The following is a 23,512-nucleotide window of genomic DNA, read 5'->3' as shown; positions in this document are numbered from 1 at the left end:
ATATATTATAAAAATAAATTTTCTTTTCTTGAATAAATGCAAATATCAAAAGTACATTTAGGAAGACCGAACCTAGTTACATTTCCTTCAACACTATATTTACTCAATCTAAAGAAGAACCTGGTATCTATCTCGACTATGGAGGACAAAGGATTCAAGGTGGCATTCGTCGATGGAAAGGTACATGTGTAGAATAAAAATTTCAAAGATGCATTTACACTTGGCTTCAGGGTTGATAGCCTATGTCAAGTTCGAGGAAAGCCCATTGCGAGCTATGTCTTGTGACACATCACTTCAATCTGAATTATGGCACCAGAGGTTTGCTCATCTACATTATAAGGCTCTACCCGATGCAAGGAAGATGGTGACAGGTATGCCCGATTTTAAAGTTGAACATGAAGGTGTTTGTCAGGGGTGTGTCGAAGGAAAGCATACAGGGGGGACCATTCCCCTCAAGTGATAGCAAGACTACTGACATATTGCAATTGATTCATTCTTATCTATCTAGTGCAATGTGAGTGAACTCATTGGGAGGATAGTTATGTTATGCAACCTTTATAGATGATTTCTCTCACAAGACTTGGATATATTTGTTGAAGAAGAAGGACGAAGTATTCTCATGGTTCTGTTCTTTCAAAGCTTTGGTTGAAAATCAAACTGGGAAGAAAATCAAAATATTGAGGACTGATAATGGAACCGAATATGAATCCAATGAGTTCAAAGATTATTGTAGAGAAGCTGGCATTAAGAGGGAGACTACTACTGCATATACTCCTGAGCAAAATGGTGTTGCTGAAAGGAAGAACCATTCTATCGTAGAATCCACTCGTGCCATGCTTCATGATCAAAGCCTTTCGAAGTTCTTAAGGGCCAAAGCTGCAAACATCACTGTGTATGTTCAAAAGAAATGCCCTCATCAAGCATTGGACTCCAAGACTCCCAAAGAAGTTTTCACTGGTAAGAAACCTGATGTTTCTCACTTTAGAATTTTTGGTTGCCCTATATATTTTTATGTGCCGAAAGAAAAGAGAAGCAAATTGGATGCTTTTGGGAAGAAAGGAACATTTGTGGGCTATAGTGAAAATTCTAAGGTATATAGAATCTATGTGCCTGGTCAAAGAGGAGTGGAGATAAGTAATGATGTCACTTTCGATGAGGATGCTACCCTTGGTAAGATTAGTAACCTTCCTCTTCCAAAGAAGGACAAAGAAGCATATTCTGGAAGGTAGGAAGAATCGTAGGATGTGGAGATGCTCGATGCTGAAGGACCAATGGATCCCATTGATCCACCCCCTCATGGTCCCTCCTCCTTGAAAAGGAGACCGTCATGGATTAGCGAGATTCTCGAAGGTGCCGAGAGACATGTTGCACCTAAGGGGACATTTCGTGAAAGCAAGAAGCTGAATAGGTACTAAGGGTACTTAACTGCTATGAGCACCATTGTTCAATTCGAGCCTTGCACATTCGAAGAAGCTGCCAAACACCAAGTTTGGAAGGATGTAATGAACGAATAGTATGAGTCAATTATGAAGAATGATTACTGGGATGTAGTCCCTAGACCCAAGGACAAATCCGTTGTCACATTGAAATTGCTCTTCAAGATCAAGCATGGAGCTGATGGAAGTGCTGAAAGGTTCAAGGCCAAATTCGTTGCTCGATCCTTCTCTCAAAAGGAAGGTGTAGATTATGATGAGATGTTTGCACCGGTTGCCCGCTACACCACCATCCGTTTGATTATAGCCCTTGCTACCTCGCAAGGATGGAATCTTCATCAGATGGATGTCAAGATTGCCTTCTTGCATGGTTCACTTAAGGAGGAAGTCTATGTAGAACAAACTGAGGCGTTCGAAGATCAAGATCATCAGTCACATGTATGCAGGTTGAAGAAGTCCCTCTATGGGTTGAAGCAATTACCCCAGGCTTTTTATGAGAGGATCGATAGCTATCTAATGAAGCTGGGATTTACGAGAAGTGAAGCTGATCCAAATCTTTATTTTAGGGTTGAGAATGATAGACCTCTCATCTTGGTACAATATGTGGACGATCTCTTTCTGATAGGTGCAAACCCTCTTATTCATCAATGTAAGAGCGAGTTGGCTTTCGAATTCGAGATGAAGGAGCTAGGACTGATGCGTTACTTCCTAGGGTTGGAGGTCTAGCAAAAGCCAGGCAAGATTTTCCTTTCTCAAGGAAAATATATTGTGAAGATTCTTGAAAGATTTGGGAAGGTGGACTACAAGTCCGTGACTACTCCGATAGAACTTAACTTCAAGAAGTTATGCGGAAGTGTTATTGGGCCTGATTTGGAAAATCCTTCTGAGTATCATCAACTTGTGGGGGCCCTGATGTTCTTGGTCAACTCCCGTCCAGACATATGCTTGCAGTGAATACATTGAGCCAGTTTATGGTTGAGCCTCATCACATACATTGGATTGCTGCTAAGAATCCTATGAGATATTTTCGAGGCACAATCACTTATGGACTGAGGTACACTGCCGGCAATGTGAGGCTCCATGGTTACTTTGATGCAGACTGGGCTGGCAATGTGGTGGATCGTAAAAGCACATCTGGATGTTGCTTCTCTCTAGTTTCTGCTTCGATATCATGGATGAGCAGGAAGCAAAAGTCGGTTTCCTTGAGCACCACTGAGGCTGAATATATTGCTGCTAGTTTGGCTTCCTGTGAAGTTGTTTGGTTGAGGAAGATCTTTAGTGAGCTGTTTGGACATGTGTTGGATACCACCGTGATCTTCTACGACAATCAGAGTGGGATTTGTCTTTTAGAGAATCTCGTGTTTCATGACCGCTCCAAGCATATTGATATTAGGTATCACTTTATCTGGGATATGGTACAACAGGGAGCAATAAGGCTCCAACAAATTGGGACTAATGATCATGTCACTGACATTCTTACGAAGCCCCTAGGAAAGGTCAAATTCTTGAACTTCCGTGAATGACTTGGATTCATGGAGAGACTCTCTTATGAGGGTCTCGTATGATATGGATGTTGAGCTCTGGGAGCTCCATGGGGTTTGGGGTACTTCTTGGAGCGATGAGCGACCATAGGGTGACTCACCCTCCCCTAGTGGTACGCTATGTACAGGGTGAATGGTTCACCTTCCCCTATGATACCCCATGGTGGCATATGCATAAGCTGAGTGGCTCATCCTCCCCTATGGAATATGAGCAAGATGAATGGTTCACCTTCTCCTGCCATCACATCCTACCCATGCAATCCGGGGCTCATAGGAAGTACTTCTCATCTGGCCAAATGAGTAGGGAAATGAGGATAGGGACCATAGTACTACAAATGGACGCATCGTGTAATACGGTACTCCCTATTCTAGGATGGTGATATTGATATGGGATCAATGGAAATTGACTTCGGGTCAGTTAAGAGTGGTATGAACACAAAAAAACAGTGGTCAACGAATGAACAGGCAGAATTTGTACATAGAACAAGGGAAATAGTGTTAACAAAACACACATTTTTGGGCATCGAATAAAACGTTTAATCACAGAGGTTGACGAGTGGTTGGAACAAGTAGAGTGGTGGCAGATGGTTTGTAGCAAGAACAACGATAAGAGGGATGGAAAACGATAGATAACAAAGCAGTGGATGACAGATGAGCAAGTTGTGCAACAGATTTGGCCAGAGGACCAAGAGGCTCTGATACCACTGGAACAAAAGCTTTGTTCACCTATGTTCGCCAAATGAATACACATTTTTATGTGAACATTATATTTTATTATTCAATATTAGATGATGATTTACAAGTCCTTGGGCGGTTCTCCTTATAGGAGTTGACTAGCCATAAGGCTAAAGACGTGTCTTTTGACATAAGTGCCGTTTCAAAACTAATTGGGGAACTTCATTTAATTTAATTAATTATTAATATATATATATATATGTATATAGTTATAAATATTTTTATTCATAACAGGGAAAATCATTTCTCTAAAATCTAGGAAGCGAAGTGTCTACTATATTTATATATTTACATTTTTTTGCATATATATATTAAAAAAAACATCCAAAATACCAAATTAGTTGTAGAAGACATGAAAACGTGCATATTTTTACATAAATCAAGATAGATATGCCGTCCATTGTACATCAATATTTAATTATTCCAGCATCAACCATCTAGAATCTAGATTCCTCTTTGCTTGTTTAGTCTTTTCCTCTACATCGATTCTCTAGGGATATTAGTCAACATTGCCCAATTTTGATGAAACAACTTAATCCAAGCCTTATAATATGGTAGAGAAAGCTTAACATGCCTGATCAATGATTTTGTCTTGAGTGAAGGGTACATTTTTGCTAAGGTCATGACAAAGGAGTTCAACAATTAACAACGCCAACATTGGTGTACATATAGGGCTGGGTGCTCTTGATTACATGCCAATCGCATGCTCTCATACATGATATAATTCAATGAAACGCCACAATCCCATTGATGCTGAAAACTTTTAAGTCTGTTGAATTTTGAATGGGATATGAAATTCTATTTTCTCCATATGAAGTCTAATGAGGTTGTAACAAACGTTGCACAAAGCAGGGACAAAACGAGGACGTCTTTTGGAAGTAGGGGCGTGGAAGTGTCATTTCCCAAAAATCGAGGAAGCGAAGCGTCTATGATATATATGTTGATTTTGGGTAGCATCGGATGTGCTCTAGCCTTGAAATTTGGTGGAGAGGCCAAGGCACATGAGATCTCCAAGACCCAGAAATCGTTTGGAGAAATTCCACCCGCGTGAACAGATATTAAAATAATTAATATTTTTAATGAGTTCCTAAGTCTAAACTTAGGAAAATAAAATATTAATGTGTATTAATATAATATGGGTGAGAAAGTTCTAAGTGACGAGGATCAAGCCAATTCTAATTTTAGCCGTTGATTAGGGACTTAATCTTGGCCGTTGAATCGTCAACAGGAAAAGTATAAGAGGAGGTTTGAGGGTCAATTGGAGACACACCAAGTGATCAAAGAATTCGAGGTTGTGGGGCGAGGTTTGTTGAGGAAATCGAGTTAGTGATCAGTTGCAGTGAGGGGTAGTTCAGCAAGTGATTTCCATCCGAGGCTGAATAATACATTGCAGAGAGGCAATAAAGTGCCGGGAGACAATGCAGGCCCTAGAAGGGATGACGCAGAGGCTGTAGGAGATGACACAGAGGACGCAGAGGGTCGTAGACGCTGATGCAAAAGCCATCGAGGCTGACGCAAAATTCGTAGAGGGCTTCAGAGGCAGCGCTAGGAGATTCAGCGGGGCAAATTGGGAGCAGATCAACAAATTCTGAGTTGGGATAGGGTGACGCAGCTCCTGGAGGAGATGCAGTTCCTGAGCAGTGCTTAGAGCAACTTTCGCTGTCCAGCATAGGGAACAACTAGAGTCGCTGTGGGGTTTGATCATTCGGTTGTTGATTTGCCGGAATACCTCTCTTCGTATAGAGGTACTACTACAAAGGATATTCTCTGTTGGCTGAGCCATTTTTGGCACCCTAGTTGTATTGACAAAATCTGCTTAATAATACAAACCCTTTATATGCTGCACCAGTTTTGCCGAATTGGGTTTTTTCGGGGACTATTGTCCAAAAATAATGGTGTCCCTTGTGTTATTGTTTCTGTTTATTTCAATGTATGATCTGTATATCTGTGAAGGCTACAATAATGTTTACTTCAATGTTTATGCAATTAAATAACTTGTTAATGTAAAGAAAAAGTAGGAGATTGTAAACCTGTAATTGCATTAGGAGTTTCGGATGTGTTAGTTTCAGGATTTTTCACATGGTATCAGAGGGATTGCAGATCATAGGGGACTGAAGGCACCGACCAAGAAGTCCGGAGAATTTGCAGTAGAAAAGAAGCTGTCCCGAGTGATAGTGTTGTACCAGGGCCAGAGACGCAGAAGGGGAGTGATGCGGTGCAGAGACGGTGATGCAGAGGCTCACACAGTGCATGTGCCAGCACTCTAAGCTAGGTGAAGGTGACACAATAGCTGGGAGGAGCCCATGCAGTAGCTGCTTTAGCTGTCTAGGCCAGCGCAGAGGCAGATCAGGCTTGCACAGTGCCAAGTCATCTTTTTGAGCCAGGAAGGATTGACGTAGTGGCCAGGAGGAGCTGATCTAGCTCTAATTGTGATTGCGCAAAGCTAAAAGGGCTCATATTCTTCAGTTGCTGGGGCTAAGGGAGTTGCGCAGATTTCGATTTGAGGAGCTGGTGGGACGCTGTTTTTGTTAGTGCAGAACAATGTCTAAGGAGACTGAACCAAGGTAGAGGGAAGCACTACCTCGACAGATTTCTACCCAAGAAATCTAGATTTGGGTTGCAGCAGCAAAGGAGGATTGGAGGGGTGATTTGAGAGTTGGCCAGAAGATTTCCGAGAGGGAAATCAGGACTAAGAGTGAGTCTAGAGAAGAGGAGCAGAGATGGCAGTGAATGGATTGAGGGATCAGGACAAATTGGACAGGGCTTCCAATTTTGTCATCTAGAAGGTCAGGATCTTGGCAATCCTGGATAAACATCGCATCAAGGACTATGCCTTGAAAACAATAGTTGTCCCAATTGACCTTGATGCAAATGAGAAGTATGAGGAGGCCCAGGCGAAGGCGAAATGCATGATCCTAGACGGGGTCAAGGATCATGTAATACCACATATTGTTGAGAAGTCAACAACAAGGGAGATGTGGGAGACCTTGACCACCTTATACTAGGGCTCTTCCGTGCAGCGGAAGATGTTATTGGAAAATCAACTGACGTCATATCAAATGTAGAAAGGAGAGGAGATAGATCCATTCCTTCTCAGGTTGCAAGGAATTTGCTACCAACTTACTTCCATGGGGTATACAACGGATCCAGAGTTCATGGTCAGGACTGCCCTGAATGCTGTCTCCGAGGAGTGAGAGACGTTTGTCCAAAGCATTTTAGGTAGAGCGACTCTCCCCAGTTGGGAGGAGATGTGGGAAACTGTTCGACAAGAAGAGATTAGGAGATTGACCAGGGCGGGGAGTAGCAGTAAGGGGGTTTGAATCAAGGAGGAGGAAGAGGATGCAACTCTCGCATCAGCGGGACAACATGGAGTACAGAGGAGGAAGAAGAAAGACATCTCCAAGGTCAAGTGCTTCAATTGTGGGGAGTTAGGACATTATGCCTCTCAGTGGCCTAGGAAGAAAGGCAAGGGATAAGCTTCCGACTCAAAGGTTGCTCCAGCAAAGGAAGAGAAGGATGTCGAGACTGATGACGATTGTGCCATGAGTGCTCATGTGCCTCTAGAGAAGAGGTGGGGAGACATGGAGTTGTATTTGAAAGGACTACAAAATGGGGCAGGATCCTTGAGGTACCTAAACTCTTGGATCACATCCAACTACGGGAGCCCTTACAGACAGTAGCATGATGACAGGTGTTGGGTGGAGTAAGGTGTGATGGAGCGACAAGGCAGTGCTAGAGCGCAGAAGTCTGTAGTAGCTCAATGGAGGTTGTAGCAGTGCGAGAGGCACAAAAGAGGTTGCAACAACGCAGTGGTAATAGGGGAGCACATGATAGCAGCAGAGATGGCTTCAGTATCATGAGGCTTCTAGACTGACTAGGATGTCACTGTTTGGGTGAAGTCAGTGACTTACTTATCAATAACTGAGTTGCAGTGCAACAGTTAGCAGTGGCAGTGCTATGGGCTGCATGATGCAACATTTTGAGAGGGAGTTGCAGTACAAATGTAGCAGTGGCAGTGGCAGTGTCATGGGCAGCAGTAGAGGAAGCAACAATGCATTGGATGTGGGGCAGCATGCCAAGCATCAACAAAGAGGACCGATGCGGAGGATCAATGTGATGCTTCTATGGTGAAGCATTGCTAGAGCATATTCCTCGCTAAGAGAGAGTATTGATTTTGGGTAGCATCGGATGTGTTATAGCCTTGAAATTTGGTGGAGAGGCCAAGGCACATGAGATCTCCAAGACCCCGAAATCGTTTGGAGAAATTCAACCTGGACAAAGAGATATTCAAATAATTAATATTTTTAACGAGTTCCTAAGTCTAAACTTAGGAAAATAAAAATATTAATGTGTATTAAATTAATATGGGTGAGAAATTTCTAAGTGACGAGGATCAAGCCAGTTCTAATCTTAGCCATTGATTAGGGACTTAATCTTAGCCGTTGAATCGTCAACATGAAAAGTATAAGAGGGGGCTTGAGGGTTAGTTGGAGACACACCAAGTGATCAAAGAATTCGATTTTGTGGGGTGAGGTTTGCTGAGGAAATCGAGTTAGTGATCAGTTGCAGTGAGGGGCAGTTCAGCTAGGGATTTCCATCCGAGGCCGAAGAATACATAGCAGAAAGGTAGTAAAGTACCGGGATAGACAACGCATGCCCTAGAAGGGTTGACATAAAGACCGTATGAGCTAACGTAGAGGATGCAAAGGGCTGTAGAGGCTAGCGCAAAAGCCATAGAGGCTGTCGTAGAGGGCATCAGAGGCAGCGCTGGAAGATTCAGTGGGGCAAACCGGGAGCAAATTAGCATATTCTGAGCCGGGATAGGGTGACGCAGCTTCTGGAGGAGTGACGCAGTTCTTGAGTAGTGCTTGGAGCAACTTTTGTTGTCCAGCATAGGGAACAACTAGAGTCGTTGTGGGGTTTGATCATCTGGTTGCTGATTTGCCAGAATACCTATCTTCGGATAGAGGTACTACTGCCGAGGATATTCTCTGTTGGGTGAGCCATTTCTGGCACCCTAGTTGTATTCATGAAATCTGCTTAATAATACAAACCCTCTATATGCTGCACTGGTTTTCCCGAATTGGGTTTTGCCAGGGACGATTATGCGAAAATAATGGTGTCCCTTGTGTTATTGTTTCTGTTTATTTTAGTGCATGATCTGTATATCTGTGAAGGCTGCAATAGTGTTTACTTCGATGTTTATGCAATTAAATAACTTGTTAATGTAAAGAACAAGTAGGAGATTGTAAACTAGTAATTGCAATAGGAGTTTCTGATGTGTTAGATTCAACAATTCTCACAATATATATATATATATATATATATATATATATATATATATATATATATATATATATATGTTGCACTTATATTTAAAAAACATCCCAAATACCAAATTAGTGGTAGAAGACATGAAAACATGCATATTTTTACATAAATCAAGATAGATATGGCATCCATGATTCCATTGTATATTAATTATTAATTATTTGAGCATCAACCAGCTAGATTCTAGCAATTTCAAACTTACATCAAATTTTTAAGCATATTATAAAACATACAACATTTAGCAGATAAAATCATCAAACATTCAAGTAACTAATCTAGCAAGTGAGAAACTGTTAACATTAGTCATGTCCAAAATTCAAATAATAATGTTCACAAAATAGGCCACTTGACCGCCAACAAAACTCAAGTACACACTAAACTGGTAAGAGTAAGACAACAAAGTTCAAATTAGATATCAATTTGGGATTCACAACAAGCATACAAGTCTAAGCTATGAAAAAAGTAGTAAATTGTGTATATATCTACTAATATCTCCTCCTTCCACCACAAACAGTACGTGGCTGTGGGCCTCCACGTGGTGGTAATGAAGAGGATGGTGGCTGTTGAAGTTGTGGCACTGAAACTGATGAAGATGAAGCCCTTGCTGTTGGTGTTGAAGCATGGAACTTAGGAACCAAGGGACCAAATGGGGGTGGCATCTCAACTCAATCATCATCATCTTGGATAAGAGCATCCTCTGATTGATCTAATCGCAACACTCCATCCTCCAATTTGGGCTCCTTTGGATTTTTGTTCCATGCCTTAAGGTCTTTATTAGTCTTTGCATCATCATAGTAATGGGACAACAATCGCAAGTTGTAGTGAACATAAACCAAGCGCTTTGCCTGGTTTGAATTTAACCTGTTCGTTTTAACACTGTGGATGAAGGAATAAGAGCTCCAACATGTCTCTGCCGAAGAAGTGTTTATCACATGTGATAGCACCCGCAATGCCAAAGTTTGTAGAAGTGGAGTTGCACGTCCATGCATGTTCCACCACTCAAGAGAAGAAAAAGTCTCTCGATCTCTAATTGCATGAATGCTCCCAAATGGAATAGTGCCAAGTGTATAGCTGCTCAACTGTTTTTGTACCATGGAAACCTCCTCCTCATTAGGGACTAATTTATCCAGTGCTCTCATATAAGCCTCTAGAACCTCTGATCTAGATGTGGTTTTCTCCTGCTCCCCCACACATGTGTTGCTGTTGAAAGCCATGATGGATGATAATATTTAGGTGTTAGAACATATGCTAAGGCATGCAATGGAATGTTTAGCATATCCCACCATTTTTCCACCTCTGCACAAATATAATTGTACAAGGTGATATCTCTAGGCTCAACAATGTCTTTAATTTGCCCCAACATGCTATCCATTTGCTCATACACCTCCCTAATTATTGGCCGATCTGAATTTGCAAACTTGATCATGTAATAAATTGGTTTGGTGAATTGAAAAACATATTTAATTTGTGACCAAAATAACATGTCAAGAATAGTGTCCTTGGCTACATTAGCACCATCACTATCAGTGTTAATTTCCTCCCATGATTCAGAGGTCACCATATTATTTAAATCTTGTCTCATCTTCACTAGCCGCCTAAAGGTGAGGTAATAACTTGCAAATCTTGTTTTTGCAAGTTTAAACAACTGGAAATTGGAGTAATTGCCATAAATGTAGTTTACCCTTGTATGCCCTGTGATAAATTTAATGAGTTGCTTCCCTCTCTTGTAAAGCTCATTAATGCATCGACATTCTTTTTGCTTCACAATATCATGCGTCAAAAGGTTCAATGTGTGCACCAAGCACCCAGGCCAAAAGATGTGTGGATGAGTAAGCTCAATAACTTTTCCTACTGCCTTAGAATTTGCTGCATTATCATTGATCACTTGAACCACATTATTAGGACCAACATCTCTGATTGATTGCAATAGGAGATCTGCAATGTTTTGGGAAGTTGCACTGACAGAGGAGGATTCATGACATGTAATAAATATTGCACCACTAGCAGAAACACCAAGAACATTTATCAAATGTTGGTTTCTAATATTTGTCCACCCATTTGATACAATGGATACCCCACAATCCACCCACTCATTTGTAAAACGTGTCAAAGCTCTTTGAGCCTTTGGTTTTTCTCTTTCTAATAACACTGTTCTATCTTTCTCATAGTTGGGGCTTCATTGATGGCCTTAACCATATCATGCCAATAGGGAGAGCGAAGCACATTGAATGGTACACTGCAAGCATAAAGAAATCGGACTATCTTTCCATCCACATCATCCCTCCTAGCAACATTAGGAAATCCCATATTGTTCTACCTCCAGATGTTGCAGAAGTACAGGAGATGAGCTACCCAATCTAGATGTTGCACTTGATTCAGACTGAGTTTTTTATTTCTTTCTTTTTTGTTGTGCAACTTCCTCTATTTGGATGTATTTTCTTGTTTGTCCAGTGGAAACATTTGGGCAAATTTGTATCCTTATTACACCCTTTTTCTCATCACTGTCCATCACCCCACAAAGATGCCTCCTCACATGGGTATATGAACCACTATATGGTTTTCCTCCATGACAACTATGAGGGCACAAAAACTTGTAGCTTCCACCACCTTTCCCCCCTTCAAGTTTAGTCATATAGTTCCACAATGGTGTCAATGCAGCGTTCCCGTCTAGTGTTTTAGAGTTCTCTTCATGTTCATCCCCTTCCTCTTCAAACCCTTCCTCATCATAGATTGGGTCACTCATATGGAGACCACAATCCTCTTGTTCTTCTTCCCCGTCTATTCCTACTCCCCCTTGCCATGATGAAAACCAAAAGTGGAATGATACATAGAAGCCAAAAGAACACCATCTTGGAATATGAATATAGGTGGTGGACAACCTGCAATTAAATGAGCAAGAAGAAAGAATGAGAAAGAGTAAGAGAGGGAGGAGCAAGAATAGAAAAAACAATGACAGGAAAATGAGGGAGTTTGGGGTTTGCACTTACCTCTTTAGCTCTTGTAGATGGAAGCCCTTCTTTACTCCTCCTTCACTGCTCCTAGCTCCTCCTTCACTTCTCCTAGCTCCTCCTTCTTCACTCCTCCAAGCTCTCCTCAAGTCTCTCTTCTCCGAGCTCTCTTCTGCTCTTTTTCTACTCTCTTCTCCTCTCTTCTCCAAGCTCTCCAAAAATACAAGAATGAGGAAATAAGAGGAGAAATAGACTTTTATTCCCTTCATTATTTTCCCTAACCCAAGTTAAACCCAACCCCAACCACAATTAAATAAAAAAAATAAAGAAAAATGATTTTTGTGGGTTCGCATGACGGAACCGGCGAACAACTCACGGAAGTTGTTGGGGTCCGCCTGAAGTCGGCCCCTATCCGTGGCGGATCTATCGGGTGATCCCGCCCAGGAATCACATCTCAGGTGTAAAGAAACAAGGATCGAGGCCGGACGGTTCCCACAGACCAAGAATCCTTTTTTCCAGCCCAATCTGCGTTTTTGAATTTCTGTGACGCGGTTCCAAGGTTGGATCACCCATGGATCCGTACGGGTCGCGAATCTGGGTTTGATTCGCGGGGGGGGGGTGTTTTGTGCAACACTCACTGGAACCACTCTCAAACATCCTATGTCATTTCATGGTAATGCTAAAAATTTAAGTAAAAGGATGAAAATGAAATATAAAGGAGAATGTCACTTTTACTTTAGGAATTTAACATTACCATTATGCAGCATCTAGGGAGCGTCTAGGGAGCATCAAAGGGCACCTTGGAGGTATTTGGAAAGCATACTTCCTCACATAACTGATCGAAATTTCCAAAATAAAGCAAGAAAAGCTGCGCGAAACCGTGTCAACTGTCCACCTTCTCTCGGATCCGCTCGTGATCCGCGGTGGATGCATGCCTGAACCTCCACGGATCCATAGCCGATCCTTTCTAGATCTGCGAATCGGGCAGCTAGAACAACGGGTCGAGCCCTTGCAGATCCGATTTTGCATTAATCGCCAAAAAACGGCGGAATCTCGGTTCCACTGAAGGATCAGTGGCAGATCTGTATAGGATGCGGTTTGGCTTCCTGATATTGGGAGGGGGGACGGTTCTTGCAACATTGTGTTGAACTATTGGTTGCTTTACTTTGGTCGGTGTGCCTGATTTCCTACCTAGAAACTCGGGCTGATCTCCTCGATTTGTGTGGTGAAGGCTTTCTCTCCAAGCTGCTGTAGGTTCCCTCATTAGCAAATGGCTGTCTCAACCTTTGCACTTCTCCTTCTCTTCTTCACTTCTTCTTCTCCGAATTTGCACTTGAAGAATGAACTCTCTCCTTTGCCTTTTTGCTTTTTACTCTCTCTAATGAGGAGAAACCCTACCCCTTAGATCAAGGGCTGAGATTAGATCTCAGCTCTCCTTGATCAAGGGTGGAGATCTAATCTTCCATTGACCCCCTTTTTATGTCTCCCCCTTCATTAATGAGCTTACCTAGTCACTTTATTAAGTTGTTGTACCTTGTACCTTTTTCTGCATAAAGCCACTTTAAAAACATAAAGTAACTTTAATAATATAAAGTACTATGTACTTTTGTACCTTATAAGATGACTAGAAGTCATATGACTTTAACAACTCATAAAGTCACACACTAAAAAGGTGTCTCATGTGTTTTCCTAGGCCAAAGGAATAAAGCACTAGGAAACACCTCCTTGGTACCCTTTTTCTCAACATCTCTCTCTGCCCTCTTTGTTTCAGTAGTATATTAAAAGTGTATCTATCATCTTTTGTTGCATTTTCTTACCAAGTATCATAAAAAATTTTACCAACTTTGTGAAAAGATTTTATACTCCTAATGTGTTGCAGCCAAGATTTTGCATGGATTAATTCAATCAATTTATTTAGGCTATTGACTGCCATACATGGATTATTTCCTTCCTTATTTGACTGGACCCTGGAAATCGATAGGAGAATAATTAGAGAAAATTGTTGGAACAACCTCATACGTAGATTCTTAATGGCCTGATCTCTTTTATGGGATCATGACTCAACTCACTGCCATTTTACACTAGCAGGCAAACGAAATTGAGACAGTTTACATGTCAATTATTTTAAGTTATGTTAAAACGTAACTTTGACTAAACTTGATGAGCTCAAATCTTTTATGAAATTATTTAAATACATCAGTAAGTACTTTAAGGATTTTTTAAGCATGTCTTACTTTAACTTGTTATAAAAATGAGTTGTCTGATTTATGTTCTGGCATCAGTCTACGTGAAACAGCCTTTTGTCAGAGAGTTCCTTTTCAACTCTATTTGCTGATTACTCCAACAAAATTGGGTCTTGGTGTACCATGTTGTTTCCATTTTGGGTTCTTATTCCATAGGCTTTTTTTCATCGGCAATCATGGATTCTTGTTATTTACATTCCAGCATGCTCTATTTCTTTCTATTTGCTTGAGTTTCTTAGTTATCGAGATTATGTTAGGAGAGAAAAAGCGAAGTTCTTAACATGCTCTTCTGAGTTTTATGGACTGTTTTCTTGAGAAAGCATATTTTTTATAATTATTGATTCAATATTGATTTTCTGATACTTTTTTCCATTTGCATTCATTTAAATGTCAGGTTTATGTAAAATGCTCTTTGCAATATGTGGATTTTGAGGGTCGTTCTGATGGACGCTCCATTAAATCAATCATTGGACACGTGGCACCTCTAAAGCTTGTATGTGTCTTCCTGCTAACTCATGTTGGGTTGTTAACATATTGGTTGGTCCAGAAGATAGTTCTTCAAAAAATTGCCTGTTTCCCAGGGGGAATGACTATTTACTTTTTGTTTTATTTTATAGAGGATCAAAACTTTTGAGTGATTGAATTTACTATTGGAAACCTTGTTTTTATTGTTCTACTGAAGGAGCAGGACTAGTTAATTTCGAACAAACTGATAAGCTATAATCAGGAAAATTAAATTTTGTTCTACTCTCATAATCATGTTATTTCTAGTATATGTTTCTTTTTTTGTTTGGTACTATATAATGCTTGAAAATATATTCCATCTTTTTATCACTATGACCCATCTTGAATGTGGAGGTTCTTTGTCATCGCCAGAAAAAGAGAATGTCTGTTACTGTGTTCTTCTTTTCAGTGGATGTCTTTGTAGCTTCAGTATTTTTTAGAATCTGTTATAGGTACTTTATTTTCATATATCTTAATTATTTATGTGGGGTTATGCCCCATTGTGTCTTTTGTCTAAGGGGTACATTATGTTGGAAAATCAGAAAGGCAGAAATATTTTCTTTTATGTTGATAATTACTTGTGATATTCTTATGTTTTTATTAACTTTCTTGTGTTCTTCTTTTAACTTAGTTCATCAAGCAATTACGAAAAGCATAACACAAAGATCAAAGACACCAGATGTAGGTGGACAGCTAGGGAAAAATCCCTGTCTAGGGGAAATCCTAGTCAACAACTCTTCTATAGTTTCATGAGATGATCCAAGATTCCTTGACCTAGAAACAAACTTCTTCCAATCACCAATTCAGCCCTTTCCTCCTTTTGCAGATGATAACCATCCAGCAACAACTTTGGCCTTGCAGCAGCAGAATTTCGACCTAGTAGCGGCAGCAGAAACTTTGACCTCTCCAGCAGAACTTTGACCTCTCCAGCAGAACTTCGACATCTCCAGCAGCAAATCTTTGACCCCAGCTGTAACCCAGTAACTTCGTATGAATGAGAGAGAGAGAGATAGCTCAAAAACTTTGATATTTATCCTTCTCCTGCAATTCTCATTCTTCTCTTGAAATTTCACACTTTTTCTGCTTCTTCTGCTTGTATATCGAACTTGTGAGTGGATGAGAAAATGGATCGAACTGCACTTCTATAGATAGCCTTCTTATGGGTCGAGGTTCTGTCATGTAGGCCGACTTGTTCAGGTAAGTGCCGACTTGGTGTGGAGGTGACACATGAGTTATTTTACTCAATAATAATTCTTTTTACATGATTTAAAAGCCCAAGAAGGGTCTCATTAAATGGACAATGACTCTAATGACTTAATATAAAACCTAGAAGTCCTCAATGGGTACTTTGACCTAAAACATGATGACCCAAGCATAAAACCCATGCTTTAATAAGTCATAATAATAATGTAGATTTTTACTGTAGGTTTAAACTGCGTATGTGATATGCAAAAACAAAAGTCTTGAATGTACTCTACTCATTATTGGAAACAAAAAAATGATCAATGAAATCACAAAGCAGAAAAGGAAGAATTTCAATCACACATAACACAATATTTTTCTGGGAAGAGAAACAGCAAAAAACCCCGCTATTTGTATATTGCATTAACGAGAAGAGCTGAGAAGAAAATACAATGCTTGCCCAACCTGAACAATCTCTGCACAAGTACAAACTCTCACTGCTTCACAAACCAGCTCATACCAATACTTAGCCAAATCTGTTGCCTACCAAGCTCCTACTTCATTGTGCATTTTCCAAGGGAATTAGCCCATATTTAATTGGGAAATTCCTCTCATAACTGCGCAATCCATCCATAGGCCTTCCTCTGATTGCATGCACCATTGGTTTAATTTAGATGATTTTACAACTAATAGTACATTGTCCGTAAACACTAATCTTAGCGGGGTTTTCATCTGAACTAACATGCATGAGCTATTTTGAGTGAATTATCAGTGATATGATTGATCACTGCATGTGAATTAAATCCAATTTAATTCACTTGACCTCTCACTAGCTCCTCCAATATTTAGAACTAATTTAACTCAGTTATGCTGAATTAAATAATTACAACTCAATACGAACTCAACTTGGGGCCCTAAAATTTAGGGATCACTCTACATCACTCTAGATAGATTTCCAACCCGAATTTACTGAGCCAACTAAGTCAAGTTAACTTAGATAACTGCTACAAGCTGCTATGAGAATAGAATTACAATTTAATTCCTAATTTAATTCAAGGACAAATTAAATTAGGTTTTCTTGTTGCTATTTTTAACACGCCCTTTCAACAAGAAAGGGATTATCTGTTACCCTGATCCTACCTCTGGGAAACTCGAATTTGCATCTTGACAATGCCTTTGTCAAAATATCTGCATCCTGCTCCTCTGTAGGAATGTACTCCAACAACATGATTCTCCTCTGCACACAATCTTGTAGATGGTGATACCGAATGTCAATATGCTTGGATGGTCATGAAAAACTGGATTGTTAGGGAGTTTGATACAACTACGATTGTCAAAGTAAATCATTGTTGGATCCATTTGTTGACCAAACAAACCAATAAGAATCTTCCTCATCTAGATAACCTCACAAGTTGCTTGACTAGCATCCATGTACTCTGCTTTTGCTGAATTGAGTGGAACTGATCTCTACTTCCTGCTGTACCAAGAAATTGCTATTGACCCAATACTAAAGATTCCCCCTGATGTGCTCTTCCTGTCGGGTGGACTCCTTGCCCAATCTGCATCTGTGAAGCCTTGAAGCTTCACTCCCTCTTCTCATCTATACCAAAGACCAAACTGAGTGGTACCTCTGAGGTATCTCAACAGATGTTTAATTGCCTTCCAATAAAGTTTGGTTGGCTTAACCATGGCTTGACTACGCTGGGTGACTGCAAAACACATGCCCTGTCATCTGTTCACCAAATAGATAAGTGAACTCACAAACTGTCTATAAATAGTAGCCTCCACTACTTCACCTGAAGTAGCATCCTCCTTCCTCCAGTTACCAACTAGAGGAGTCTCCATGGGTTTGTCACTCTCCATGTGGAAATTCTTTAGTATCTCATTGGCATACTTGCCCTGAGAGACAAACAGTTCCTCATCTCCTTGCCATACTTCCATACCAACAAAATAATGCATGAGCCCCAAGTCCTTCATCTCAAACTCTCTTGCAAGATCCTCTTTCCAAGACTTAATCAACTTCTCATCACCTGTCAGAATCAAATCATCGACATATAAAACAATAATCAACAATTTACCTTTAACCACAATATGGTAAAGGTTCACATCTGCTTCACTTTTGGTGAAGCCCAACCTGGTGAAATAACTGTCAATCCTGGTGTACCAAGCACAGGGTGCTTGTTTCAGTCCATACAATGCTCACTTAAGTCTGCACACATGCGACTCTCTGTTGAAGGTGTCAAATCCTTCAAGCTGCTCAATATACACCTCTTCCTCAATCATGTCGTTGAGGAATGTTGTCTTTACATCCATCTAATGTATCTTCCATCCCATCTGCGCTGATAGTGCTAGAATGGATCTAATTGATGAGTACCTTGCTACAGGAGCAAAAGTCTCATTGTAATCAATTCCCTCCACCTGAGAGAACCCTCTGAACACAAATTTGGCCTTGTGTTTCTCCACACTCCCATATGCTGCTTGCTTTACCTTGTAAAGCCATCAAGAACTCACCACTAACTTGTGTGCCAGTCTTGGGACCACTTCCCCAGCACTGTTTCTGATAATGGAGTCGTACTCAACCATGGTATCAACTCACACGGGTTGCTAAACTACTTTCTTGAATGAGGATGGCTCAATCTCTACACTCTCGCTCATTAGAGCCATGTAGTCAGTGTACCTCTCTAGTGCCCTCCTCTGCCTGCGCTGTGATGTAGGTGCTCCCACATTCTTTCTAGCATGATGCAATAACCTGTCAGCCTCTCTAATGCGCTTTCTCCCATCTCTAAAAGTCTCTGCATGAGTGGGTGTTTCCACTCCCTGTTCCTCTGCATGTGGTTGCTCCACATCATCTTGAGGTTCCTCCTTTTTGAGCTTAAAGCTCCTCAACTGCATATAGCTGAAGCTCTCTCTCAAGGGGACATCTCATGGCCTTCTCTTCATCGAACTTCACATCTCTGTGAACCACTGTCATCCTGTTGGTTGGCACGTACACCCGATAGTTGCAAAGTGTATCAATTTACCTCACAAATATGCCCAACTCAGTTGTTGGCTCTATATTTTTCCGTACATCTGTAGTAACTTGTGGTAACATGGCAATACACTAATGAACCAAAGATCCTGAAGTGTGCCACATCTGGCTTCTTTCTTGAAAAAACCTCTTCTGGTGTACTCATCCCGAGAATTCGATGAAGGCTTCTGTTCTGCAAATAAACAATTGTGTTGCATGCTTTAGCCCACAAGTGTAATTGTAGGCCCTGTTCATGTAACATCGCTTGTGCTGCTCCCACAATACTTTTGTTCTTCCTTTTAGCCATCCCATACCGCTGTGGGTTATGAGGTGCTATTAATTCTCGTCGAATGCCTTCTGATGCACAAAAGTTCTTGAATTCATTCGACACATATTCTCCACCGTTATCGCTTCTGAGAGCTTTAACTTTCTTGTCGGTATCTTTCTCGACAAGTGCTTTAAATTTAGAAAACTTAGTGAACGTCTGATCTTTCTTCTACATGAAAAAATACAACACTTACGAGAAAAGTCATCAACAAATATTACATAATACCCGTGCTTGGCTGTGGATGCTGTCGAGAACGGTCCACACACATCTGAGTGAACTCGATCAAGGATTTCTTGTGCTCGACTGTCTTTGTCATGAAAGGAAGCTTTGGTGTACTTCCCCAATGCAGTGTTATCGAAACCGAACCTGTTTTGGCAAAACTGGTCAGTTCGACCAGTTTGGGAACAAAACTAGTCTGAATTGGCCCTTCGAATCGGAAATGACTGGTTTGATATGGAATTGGCCGATTTCGGTATGTAACTGGCCGGTTTGGTATCAAACCGACCTATTTCACTGAACCGGTTTTGTGCAAAAAAAAAAGTGCCTTTTTTATTTATTTTTTATTTTTTAGTTAGTTGGAATGCTTCTTACTCTCCCCTAGGCTAGCCTAATATTCAAGCCTATGGCCCTCAACCTAATAATCAAGCCTATGGCCCTAGTATTGCTATGCAATTCATGGTAATGTTAAATTCTTAAAGTAAAAGGATGAAAAGTCATCCTTTTACTTAAATTTTTAACATTACCATGAAATGACTCAGGATGTTTGAGAGTGGTTCCAACCTCATTGAATTTCATATGGAGAAAGTAGAATTTTAGATTTCACTTAAAATCCAGCAGACTTAACAGTTTTTCAGGATTTCAGAATTGGGGGGATTGCAACGTTTCCATTGGATTTTGTCATGTACGAGGGTATGGAGCTAGTATTTAATAAAGAGCACCAAGACCTCTATGTACTTTGATGATAGTGGCATTGGTTGTCGAACTCCTCTACCATGACCCTACTAAAAATGTAACCATCACTCAAACAAAATCTTGACATGACATGCTACGTTTTTTCTATCTTATTTTAATGGTTAAATGGTTATATTGATGGCGAAGACCCCAATATAGGCAATGATTTTGATGATATGTAGGCATTTGTTGTAGCGTGATTTTTTTTGGATGTTAGAGGCCATCTAGAGCCTCCATCTAGGGTTTAGAGATGGATTGCACTCGATGCTATTTTGGTTATGTGCACCCTTACATGCTATATAAATGAAAACTTTTGCATATTTGTATATAAATGGTTTGGATTCATATTGATGCACATGAATATATATGTTTTTCTTTAAAATATGATTATTTTATGTGTTTTTGGTAAACCAGTTTTTTTTTTTCCATTTTTTTACAGGTTTTGACCAGTTCCTAGTCCACTACTTTCTATAACATCAGAGAATCTTTTATGGCTTCAATCCTTCTTATTAGAGTCTTCCTGATCATCATCATTCATATAACTTTCTTCATCATGCTTATCAATCAAATCAATTTTACTTACGAATATCTTCAACATCTTTACTTTACTTACAAATTCAAATTGTGGGAATTATTGTTCTTTATAGCGTTGCATCATGTCATGGGCCATGTTTGAATGGGTGAATGTTCTTAGAGATAATTTATGTTAAATGCACCTCAATAAGTCATAATTTATTGGAAATCGAGGCGTAAAGTCCTTGCAACAATTGTTCTCATGATCTAAATGTCGTGCAAATTTATTGAAGGCCTCCTTTATTGGGTGAATTCTTACCAAACCATAATTTCTCGTTGACTCCATCTCTCTTGAAGGACAAGGCACTAATCCTCCATTGGTGGTCATTTTCAACGATTCTTCTTTTCACCTCCCTCTTTTTCGAGGCCTAACCTACACAGGTTACCTAGGTCATCAATTATATCACAATCTAGCCATCTAAACACGTCGATTTTTGGTCCACAACTGCGCTAAGGTTTTCTCTAGAGGCCCTCCAAATTTGAAGCAAATCCGATTGTGGGATCTCGGGATATCGCAAGCCTAGCTCAAGGACCATTTCTTTCCCTAGTTTTCCCTTGGCTAGTGTCCTCATTAGGATCATTGAATTCAAATCCCAAAGAAAATGTCCTTTGATATTCTTCTCCTACCTAAATTAGGTCAAGCCCTTCATTGGGTGATCAACTCGATACCCTTGACCTAATTTTGGGTCCACTTGGTCCTGTGTGGTCCCACAACCTATTAACGCCAATTCCACAATGATCACACAAAGACCAATTCTCCATAAGAATTTCCAAGCCTAGGAATTACTTTGCAGGATATATTCCAAATCCTGGCCTCGAGAATCCTGTTAGCCCTTCGTAGAGAGCATATCACCTTGCTTCCCGAGCAAGAAAGCCATATAATTGAGTCTCTCTTGTGAATAGGCCTAAGGAATCAATCCTTGCCTTCTATAGGATCCCCTCCTAGGACCCTTGCTAGTTTAAGTGGTAACAATGCTTATGAATGATAATAGAGGCTTCAATGAAATATCTAATCAGCTCTGAATTTAGAGATTACCTTGCGAAGCTAGTCAACGCAAAGTCTTTCAATATAGGGATCGATCTCTATATCGCTTAAATTGCAGGAATGAGACCTTAACAAATTTTTACATGCACCCTACACTAACAAAAACGACAAAATCTTCAAAGGATCTGGGTTTGTTTTGAGACAGGTCTCAATCTTTCGGCCTTGAATTCATGAAATGATTTCTGTAATTAATCTCGGCTTTGTGAAAGAATAGGAGGTAACCAAACTTGACAAACAAAACACCGAATTTGATCTCAGAACTATGGAAGTTGGATCACTCTGAGGTTTCAAAAGTCTTAAGGCCATATGCATTTGGCATTTCAGACCGATGAACATTTCCAAACATATTGAATGCTTTTGTAAACATATTAATTAAATATACATCAAGGTATGACGATAGAAAGGGTCACGGTGCCATGCAAATTTGATTGAGCAAATAATTCAAGGTCTGTTTTAAATTTTAATTCTTCACCAAGACTATATCAATTCAACTATTGTCAAAAAGTTCTGTCAAAAAGGTAGAATTGAGCTTTGTTGCTTCATAACTGTATATTGTTAAGGGTTCAAGCTTCATTTGGAATTATTGTGTGTTCCTTTATATTAGGGTCTGCATATTAGTTAGGAGTCAGGATTGTTTTTGGACTATTAGTTTAAGTAAGAGCTGCATTTAGTAGTGTAATTGTGTCAAAGTTTGTACGTTGATGAAGGTCTGTCATAGTTAGTTCTTGATTAAGACTCTTTTCTAGCCTATTTTGGTTTGTTGTTAGGTCTAGGTTGTATGTAAAACTACCTTTAGGTTTGTCTTAGTTAATTGTTAGTCTAGTGCTTAGTTGCAGAGAAATTTTGGTGGACAAAAGGGCAATACACAAGGTACAAGCTCACCTTAGGGAAGTGCTATTGTGATTTAATTCATAAATCTTGTAATTTCATTGTTTTGTACTTATATGTGTAATTGCAAGTAGAGGTAAGTATCATTAAAGGGTATTTTGTTTTATTTTTGGGAAACTTTGTTTGTAGGTGGAAGAAGACTCAAGTGTGTAAATTCCGTAAATCGGAATCCCTACTACAACAACTGGTTAAACTTCTCCTATTTGTTAATTACTGAAATAAATTATTTACTGCTTCCAACAACAAATATTGAAGCTAACACACTGCATCCTACACCAATTAACTAATATGTCCAAAACAAGGTCAAAACAGTAGAGAAAGATACAACACAAAGGACACAGTATTTTTTGGACAAATGACCTCGGAAAAACCCAATGAGGGAAAACTGGTGCAACAACTCTGAGGGGTTTTATTATTATGCAGTAATTTTCTGAATACAACTTTGGATGCCCTCCCGACAATCCAGTTATAGAGAAATACAACTTGTAGAAGAAATTTGTGAGATTACCTCACTCTACTTGGAAAGTCCCCGACTATTTCTGCGTTGCCCCTGTGTGGGCCTTGCGTCAACCTCTAAGGCTCTATGTTAACTTTGCGTTGGGTCCATTTGCTCTCCCAGAGCTTTGACATCAACCCTCCTGGCTCAGACGTGAAACCGCAACAAATTTTCAGACTTCTGCTGGGAGGACTACACTGCCTCTGCATGAGCCCTTCTGGCTTAGCATCAACCCCTCGGGTACTACGCTACCTCCTTCTGGTGTCTCTCTGCCTCTCTACTGCGTATCCTAGCTCAAGAGAAGACT

General features: G+C 40.2%; 1 protein-coding gene across 1 annotated transcript in view; it reads left to right on the top strand.

Annotated features, from left to right (window-relative positions):
- Positions 1 to 23,512, top strand: part of CPSF100 (cleavage and polyadenylation specificity factor 100) — a 435,702-nt gene that overhangs the window by 339,897 nt on the left and 72,293 nt on the right. Inside the window, exon 13 of the mRNA XM_089411014.1 lies at positions 14,626 to 14,724. Within this exon, the coding sequence (XP_089267140.1) occupies positions 14,626 to 14,724 (99 nt within the window). The remainder of the gene's footprint in view (positions 1 to 14,625; positions 14,725 to 23,512) is intronic.

This window comes from Pinus tabuliformis, chromosome 3_1 (genome assembly GCF_031772625.1).
Source record: "Pinus tabuliformis cultivar Carrire ecotype Pingquan chromosome 3_1, CPIR1, whole genome shotgun sequence".
In the NCBI taxonomy this organism is placed as follows: domain Eukaryota; kingdom Viridiplantae; phylum Streptophyta; class Pinopsida; order Pinales; family Pinaceae; genus Pinus; species Pinus tabuliformis.
This window is presented reverse-complemented; position numbering and strand designations above follow the sequence as displayed.